The sequence below is a fragment of the Oncorhynchus masou genome, chromosome 13 (genome assembly GCF_036934945.1).
Source record: "Oncorhynchus masou masou isolate Uvic2021 chromosome 13, UVic_Omas_1.1, whole genome shotgun sequence".
Lineage (NCBI taxonomy): Eukaryota > Metazoa > Chordata > Actinopteri > Salmoniformes > Salmonidae > Oncorhynchus > Oncorhynchus masou.
In genome coordinates this window covers 82,674,829-82,683,618 of record NC_088224.1, presented here as the reverse complement: position 1 = coordinate 82,683,618, position 8,790 = coordinate 82,674,829, and the positions used below count along the sequence as shown (strand labels likewise).

Sequence of the window (8,790 nt, the reverse complement as noted above, 5' to 3'; positions counted from 1 at the left end):
GAAGCTGCTCGAGCAATAATAGCACTGTGAGGAAGTTTGTCTTCTCACCATGACAGCCTGAGCTATTGTTTTAAATAAACATTGCTGGTAGAATATTAAACAGCATTTTTACATACAATTGTTACCCAATGAATTACCTTATTTGACATTCAAATGTACAGAATAAGAATAACCACATCGTCGTTAGAGGCCCATTGCAGTCTAAATGAGTTTTTCCTGTGTGTTTTATCATCTTGTACAACAGCTGATGAAACTAGCACTGCAAACATGTGATTTTTTCTTATCAGTGTTATTCCTGCTTATAGTTCCTGGTTGAAAATACAATCTACACAGGACCTTCTAATCAATAGGTTTACATGGGTGGGGATTTCTACTTGCCTGGTGATATCTCCAGTCTCTAAATTGGTTAATAGACAAATAACAGAGAGTTCCGAACCTCTCTGCCAATAACAGCTAGTTTTCAGACCACTCCCAGACGGTCCTAGCAAAATTATTGCTTGAGAAATTTTTTGTTGCTAAAAAGCTATTTTTAAAAAACATTTTTATGGTGAACTATTACAGTAAAGGTGCTTAATTGTTACCCAGAAATTATTTTATAATGATATGCATGTTGTTGCATTGGGCATTTAAACTGAGAATTTGAGGAAGTATCATTCATCAGCTTATGATATATTATCAGATCAAGGTGTATCACACAGCTGTATTATAAACAGTTGGGATTTAGCATGATAAGGCCTACTGGCTATCCCAGTTAGGCTCAGATTTGTTCTGATGGGGATATTAAGATCATCAGAAGATGTACCCCCCCACCTGATGGTATGCCTCCCCATAAAATCATGTCTCCCCTACTGTTTTACTGTTAGCGTTGTGTAGCCCACAGCCTCAAGGTGGCATGCTTGAGCTTAGTTGTGTGGAACTGGTGAGTCGATGAGCCACATGTTGTAATAGCCTACATCCACACACCTTTAGGTGGAAGTATAATGTCACAATCAGATTGAAGAAGTGGACAGCATAGGCAGCAGTCCTTACTGTAATATATATATATATATATATATATATATATATATATATATATATATATATATATATATATATATATATATATATATATATATGCATTACATAAGTAAAAAGGGGTGTCAATGTAAATTGTATATTGTGTATATATATATATAAATGTATATTTCTACCTTCACAATTCGATTACACCATTGACAGGGCAGAACTCTTATTGTGAAGGATTACTAAAAACACGTGACAGGAAGTGATTCACCAAAATTACTTGATTCACAGGTGAAGCAACCAAGTCCAGAGAATTGAACGAGTCAGCTCCAAAGCCAGGAGTTTAAGCTTTTTTGAGTGTGGGGCGGGGGGGGGAAACCAGCTGTAGCAGACATGTAGTTCGTGGATGACAATCGCTCTGTGTTTGAATCAATCATAAGTACTTTTTTCTTTACTCGAGTGTATTTTATCCAGTAAATTGACGTAAGAGGGCGGCTTGGCTCGCGGTCTGTCATTGTGTATAGCTCGTGTGCTATGATTAGCTGCTGACAATGATCTGAAGTCTGCTGTACTAGTGGGTTGGTGAGCTAGCTGAAGACGGGAAGACCATTACGTTACTTAGTTATCTTTATCCTAGTGTCTGTGTTATTCGACCTCCTCGGCCCTTGCCTTGGATTGCTATTAGCGGGCTAAACAGAGCGGAAAATCATTTGTCATATGCAGCTAGCCAGCTAATTTAGTTCTTTATTCATGGAGTACAGAGGGGTTTCTCTTTGCAGTTTGGACCTACGATTGATGACGTGCCTTTGATTCTACTGTAACCACGAGAGTTGTAATAAGAGCATCAAATGCAAAAGTATTGAAAGGTAAACTACAATTTCATGCCTACCTAGAAAATCATGGAACAACTGACCCGATTATGAACGCTATTCAGGCCTGGCTGTCAAACTCACTTATGTTTTGATAAGGTTGGTTAGCCAGCCATTTGTTATTGTTAATTAGCTGTTAACGCGTTAGCTATGATTGCTTGTGAACCATATCCAGCTAATATTGTCTTGTAATGCTTTTATTGAAATAGCTAAACATGTTAATTGTTTGCTAGTAGTATTATGGTCATGATAATGTTAAGCATGAGTCAACCACTGATTTTTGTTAGGGGCTGTAGTACAGGCTCTACCTGCCTATGTGACTTCTATACTGAGTAACTAGCCAAGTTAATGTCCCAGATATGGGCTACCAATCCTCCTTGTCCGATGATAGTTTGCTTGTAAAGTTTCCGATGAGATCTTATTTTACAATTTTTTGTTAGTTATTTTAGATTGTAATAATAATTTAAGTCATTGGTTTGAAATCTGAAGTTCAGTCATAGTTTAATCACTAGGCTAGTACAGTATCTAACGTTATACATTCATGTGAGATGTCACTAAAACATTTCTTCTCCACCCTCTTCCAAAGCAAACCTCCTCCATTATGGATTTCAACAAATCGTTGACCTTGTGGATTGTATGCTTATGCCTCCTGAGCGAAAGTTGGAGGGTCCAAGCCAGCTCAGACCACCATCATATTGATAATGGTGTGTCAGGTATGTAAATATCATTGAGAAATGTCCAAACATTATGACACGCCTGCAAGTGTGTGTTCATACAATACTCCATACACAAAATTGGTCACTTGTAAACTTTTGTTGCATTATCAGTGCACTAGAATCTCCAGTGCCAGTTTTTTTGAATATAGAAATTGTGCCAGCTCTAAATGCAGCCATGCTGAGAATAGTTAGGGTGTGCATTCTCCATTAAGCTCTGTCCTCGGGTGATCATGGCACACAGTCAAGTCAGGGAGTCTGGTATCTTGGTAGTGTTTTTTTTCTTGTCTATTTGACAAGTCAGTCAAAATGTATTTTTACTTATCGTCACTAGTTTTGCCACAGCATTCAATATAATTCCAAAACGGAATGTGTGACACTATTGTCATAAGTTATGTAAACTAAACATTGTGACACTGAAGATGTTTGGGACTTGTAAGGAACAAAATGTAAGGAACAAAATATAAGGAACATCATAGGTGTCTAAGCCTCACGTCGGCTACAGTAGTATGCTAGACCTGGCCTATTCATTGTTAGTTTGAGACCAGTCTCCTCTTGTTCCAGTTAGGGTGGGTATGTATAATAAGTCATATCATATTTATACAGCTGTGGGTGAACTGGGTGCCTGCCCATCATTTTATCAGCACTGTTTATACAGGGCTCCTATGATTGCACATGAACAGTGTTGATGTTGAACTTGTGGCATTTGTAGTTTATCATGTAGTGCTATGCTTCCTGTCCAAGGGGCCCCTAACTATTGTAGGCCTATTCTTAAAAAATGGAGTCATTTAGAAATGAATAACAATAGCTTAAAAGACTACTCTCTGCCATGAAAGTTAGCCTATTCTATACCACTTACAGTAATTGTGCCTCTACTTGAGAGGTTTTTTGATTTGACGTCATGCAATGAGGCCAGACTGTGTAAAGGCTTCAGCTGAATTGGACAGGCCCAGTCATGAGGTGATACATGTTGGCTATCAGTCACCCATCTCCAATAAAGATTGTATTTGTGGTAAAACATTGAAGACTGTTGTAGTGGTCTGCTGGACCTGTTGGTGGTGAGACATTGAGTGAATGTGGCCTAGCTACCCACATATATAATGTATAGGCTATTGTCTGTGCTCAGAAACAGTTTAACTAGCTTGTGGCATTTGTGTGATGAAGAGACTCTGGGCCTGGAGAGGGTTGACTACTGCAGACTACTGCCAGCTACAGTAATCCTGGTTGGGCATCCTGGAGTCAGGATGGAAGCAGTCATTACACCAGTGAAGTGGAGTGGTGCAGAGGGCAAGTGTGTGTTTAGTCTTCTACAAGCGAAAACACAGGGTTAGATAACTTAAACCTCTTTGAAAAGGTAGTCTCGTATGTAAATATGTAATATCCATCTTGTTTGCTAACCAAATGAGGAAGAGTGTGTGTGTGTGAGAGCTGCAGGTGATGATAAAAATCATTATTTTTTCAATATAGAAGTGTTTGCTGAAGTCCTGGGCTGCAGTTCTGGAATGTAGACACTGGTATTTTCAAATGCACAGAGAACAGCCCCAAAAGTTACTTTTCAACCAGCACCACCACACCCTTGGGTTTTAGACTTAACCTTTTATCTCGTAGGCTCGCTGTGTCCAGCACACTGACTTGCGTGGGTTGATTTGGAGTCCCCAGCAGGATTTATGCTGTTAGATTGTTGAATTGAAGAACAGGTTGACCTGAAAAGGGTTTGTTATTTGGTTATCTGGAGCTATATTAGCCAGGAGGCTTTCATTTAGAGCTGCATTGTTATTGTCTAGGTAGTAGGTCTATTAGCTTCGGTTACTCGGTTTGCTAAAGGCTGTATGCTGGCACAAGATTGCTCAGATAGGTTACTCATTGCACCTGGATTGGGGACCAATAGGGGTGTGACTTTAGAGTCAAGCTGCCACTATAGATGTTTGAGATTCGCTGCCTTCCATTGCAGCTGTAGAGCCTCGTTATTGCAGAGGAAATACTGCTTTTGATCAGAAATGCTCCACCCCACTTTCTGCTGCAGTGCAGTGGCACATTTTTGTGGCATATGCTGCTGCCTGTATGTGTTGAAGAGAAGGATTTACAGTCAGAATGTTAACATGTCTTAACAAGCAGCTATGGACAACCTGACAGAACATCAGTTGATGGATTAGCAGCTGGTTGTAGCCTACATACACTTTTATTCATGATGTCTTTTCTTGTTGGAGTTCCCAGTAGAGTGGGAGGGTGTGTAACCAAGTTGGCCGTTCCCTCCTGCACAGAAAGGCTTCTTGAAGTCAGGAACAGTTTTACTCCAAAATTGAGCATTTATTTGAAAAATAGATTGTTGTATACATCCATGGTTAAAATCAGGATGAAAAGGGAAGAGCATAACATGTTCTCTATTCTTGCGTTCAACTACTCTCACTGCCTCTCATAACCACATATACCTGTATTCAATCAACTTAAATAGGTGGGAGTGGCTACAATTATCTTTTTAGCCAATCCTGACTTGACACATTCCCCACATTACACACAACTGTAGCAGAATATGCGTTTGACTGGCAGGATGTGAAAAATGACTGCAAAACTGGGCACTTTAACAAATAAACATGAACAGGCACATACACAATGGGGAATGTATGAGTCTTTAGGTGAGGATGTGTCAGCTGTGGTGGTGGTGGTGGTGGTGGTTGTTGTTGATATGCCTGAGTATTATAGAATTGATTCCACAATGGCCAACTGTCATGGCCTCTGGCTGACTGGCTCTAGATCTTGACTGGTCGGGTATGGTGACTTTTGTGGTTCCAAACAAGTTTAACAATTGACACATTTTCCGTAGTTGCCTACAGCTTGGCTGCTTGATAGAGTGCAATTCCACAGCTTCACTTTTCTGGCTTTGTTGCCATTTTCTGTTCAGCCCTTGCTGCCTTAATTAAGTCTTTGTCATAAATAAATCTGCAGCAGTATTTCATGCCAGAGAAGCCCCTGCCTGCCTTGTGCTGTGCTGATTCATGCCTATAAGTTGCACTCTGCATGGGCCAATCGGGGTAGGTCTTGCCCAATGCCTAGTATTGTAATACTACGAGTTGCCTTGTGCAGCAAATGGGAGAGCAAGCTGGAAATAAACACACACATGCACACTTGTTGTGTGCTTCCTCATGATAGATTGCACCACACAGGAATCAACCTGATATCACGTTTTTTAGTGAGAACTGAAGACATTGTACTAATCTAGGCCATGCTCTATTTCATTTCTGTTTTGGGCTGGTTTCTGGGCAGGATAACCCACAGTCATACAAGCAGGAATATTTAGCAGACTCTTAGCTTTGATCTATCTGGTAAGCACACAGCCCAGAATGTCTGCAGACAGCAGCTCAGGCCAAACAGGGCTTTCCTGTGACTTGAAGCAAGGCCTTATCTGTGATCTGCTGAGGGGTTTTAATCCCGCAGGAGAGGGGGGGGGGGACTGCAGGCCAGGCAGGCTTAGATGCAACACAACAGTTTCATAACCATGACTACACCCAGAGATACTCCCAGCATGTAACACCATTTTATACAACATTCAAACAACTGACTTGTTTTTGGTAACATGGTTTATGTGTCATGCTCTACAAGTTGTTTTCCACCAGAAAATGGAGAAAGAGTAGAACCAGTTCAAATAACACTGTTATTTGTCTATTAGATGTTCATTGTTTCTTTTGAAAAATAATTTAAAAAGGAATAGGCCTTGTTTCACCATATTAAAACAAGAGTTCAGTTCAAGTTACATGGTTGACCTTTAATGAGGGACGGACTAAATCACTATTCACATGAGTTATTTCTGAAGATTATTATTTCTCAAAGCAAAAACATAACTTGTCCTTTAGAATGAGGTTTAAAACTTGAAGAAATGTTGAGGTTAAGTGCGTAAAAATCTTTCTAGTAGTCGGAAAAACATGACGAGGGACATTTTTTGCACTTTCACAAGTCATGTATAGAATCAAATTTGTATAGAATTTTTCCATGTGCTCTATATTAAAGGACACTTAGTTTAATAGGCCTTCTAGTAGGCTATGGAAAGGAAAATGACGTCAGCCTAGTAAATCATGATTTGTATGTTTTGCCCTCATAGTTCCCCCTGGTCATTGCCTTTTCCCTCACGAGAACTCTACTTCCCTACACACATGTTGCACTGGGATTGATGACATATCAGCACCCTTGTCACATTGCGTGTAGGCAACACTCTGCTTACACTGTTGAAAAGAAAGCAAACTCCGACCCTCCCCACCATTCTCCAATGTAACCATACAGCTGGACACAGCCTGGTTATAAATAGCCTCTTGCTAGGTTTAGTTAACGCTCAGCTAAATTTAGCATCCCTATGCTTTTCTGCTGTGAGCAGCAACGCTCCCGGGTTACTATGGGGATTTGAACAAATGGCTGGGGATGGTTTCAAGGTGGACAGAGTTTTGGCTGTTGACCTACCCATAAGCTGTGGTGTGTTACAGGTCGATAGCCACGAGTCCTTCTGTATGATGTAGGGTTGGGCTCTATCCAGATGTTCATATCTTCAAACCGTTCCCGTACCATCCTGGGGAAACGGTATTACCGGCATTACCGGCAGTACACATGGGGCACTGCTTATCCCCCCCCCCAAAATAACTATGTATTTTTGTTTTGACGCACACAATTTAGGCAGCAGGGATCTTGATCGTCTCTGCTGTAACCAAGAAGCTTGATTTGAACGCTAGGGCTTAGCTAGCAAGTTAGCAAACCAGCAAACCAAATGCATAGCTGGAGCCCTGAGTTGGAGATAATTCATTTGGCACATCTTGGATAGTAAACTTACAGTTTTTATAAGCAGTGGCATAGTTTTAGGGCACCCCAAACTGGTTACCGCCCAAGCCTACTATGATTGAGAAAATATCAGGTGTTGTTGGGAGCCCTGTACAACTGCTGTCAAACGTCAGTCCGAGCTCTGACTCAGGTTGAACTTGTCTTTTCTCCCTCAGAACTCTGTCGCATCGACGAGCCTCGGTGCCACGATGAGAATAGCATCCTCAGTTTCGAGGCGATCCGCAGTATCCACAAGCAGATGGATGATGATGCTAATGGCAATGTGGACGTGTCAGAGACGGACGGGGTGAGTAATATTACCAGGTTCCCTTCTCAATGTGATGTGTCAGACTGACAGGGTGAGTAATACTACCAGGTTCCCTTCTCAATGTGATGTCAGACTGACAGGGTGAGTAATACTACCAGGTTCCCTTCTCAATGTGATGTGTCAGACTGACAGGGTGAGTAATACTACCAGGTTCCCTTCTCAATGTGATGTGTCAGACTGACAGGGTGAGCAACTCTAATCCCCTGTCATCCACCAGCAGGGACTCCTTCCCAAGATAATGAGATTAGTTAATGGCTGCCTGGTAATGGCCTTTATTTTGCTATTGAAGTAAGTGGTGGATTTGTGCTCTTCCTGGCCAGGCATTGGGCTCCCAAGAGGCGGAGCGGTCTAAGGCACTGCATCTCAGTTCTAGAGGTGTCACTACAGACACCCTGGTTCGAATCCAGGCTGTGTCACAACCGGCCGTGATTGGGAGACTGTGCGATGAAAGAAACATACAGGAACTCAAATCCTTCTGTTCACCTGATTTAGAATTCCTCACAATCAAATGTAGACCGCATTATCTACCAAGAGAATTCTCTTCGATTATAATCACAGCCGTATATATCCCCCCCAAGCAGACACATCGATGGCTCTGAACGAACTTTATTTAACTCTTTGCAAACTGGAAACCATTTATCCGGAGGCTGCATTCATCGTTGTTGGGGATTTTAACAAGGCTAATCTGAAAACAAGACTCCCTAAATTTTATCAGCATATCGATTGCGCAACCAGGGGTGGAAAAACCTTGGATCACTGTTACTCTAACTTCCGCGACGCATATAAGGCCCTGCCCCGCCCCCTTTCGGAAAAGCTGACCACGACTCCATTTTGCTGATACCTGCCTACAGACAAAAGCTAAAAAAAGAAGCTCCCACGCTGAGGTCTGTCCAACGCTGGTCCGACCAAGCTGACTCCACACTCCAAGACTGCTTCCATCACGTGGACTGGGACATGTTTCGTATTGCGCCAAATAACAACATTGACGAATACGCTGATTCGGTGTGCGAGTTCATTAGAACGTGCGTTGAAGATGTCGTTCCCATAGCAACGATTAAAACATTCCCTAACCAGAAACCTT

At 41.6% G+C, this 8,790-nt stretch overlaps 1 protein-coding gene across 2 annotated transcripts in view; it reads left to right on the top strand.

Moving 5' to 3' along the window:
• The first annotated feature begins 1,290 nt into the window (after positions 1-1,290).
• stim1a (stromal interaction molecule 1a) overlaps positions 1,291-8,790 on the top strand; it is a 46,677-nt gene continuing 39,177 nt past the window's right edge. For both annotated transcript variants that reach the window (XM_064985277.1, XM_064985276.1), the window contains exons 1-3: positions 1,291-1,868; positions 2,458-2,584; positions 7,558-7,688. In XM_064985277.1, the coding sequence (XP_064841349.1) occupies positions 2,473-2,584; positions 7,558-7,688 (243 nt within the window). In that variant the 5' untranslated portion in view covers positions 1,291-1,868; positions 2,458-2,472. The remainder of the gene's footprint in view (positions 1,869-2,457; positions 2,585-7,557; positions 7,689-8,790) is intronic.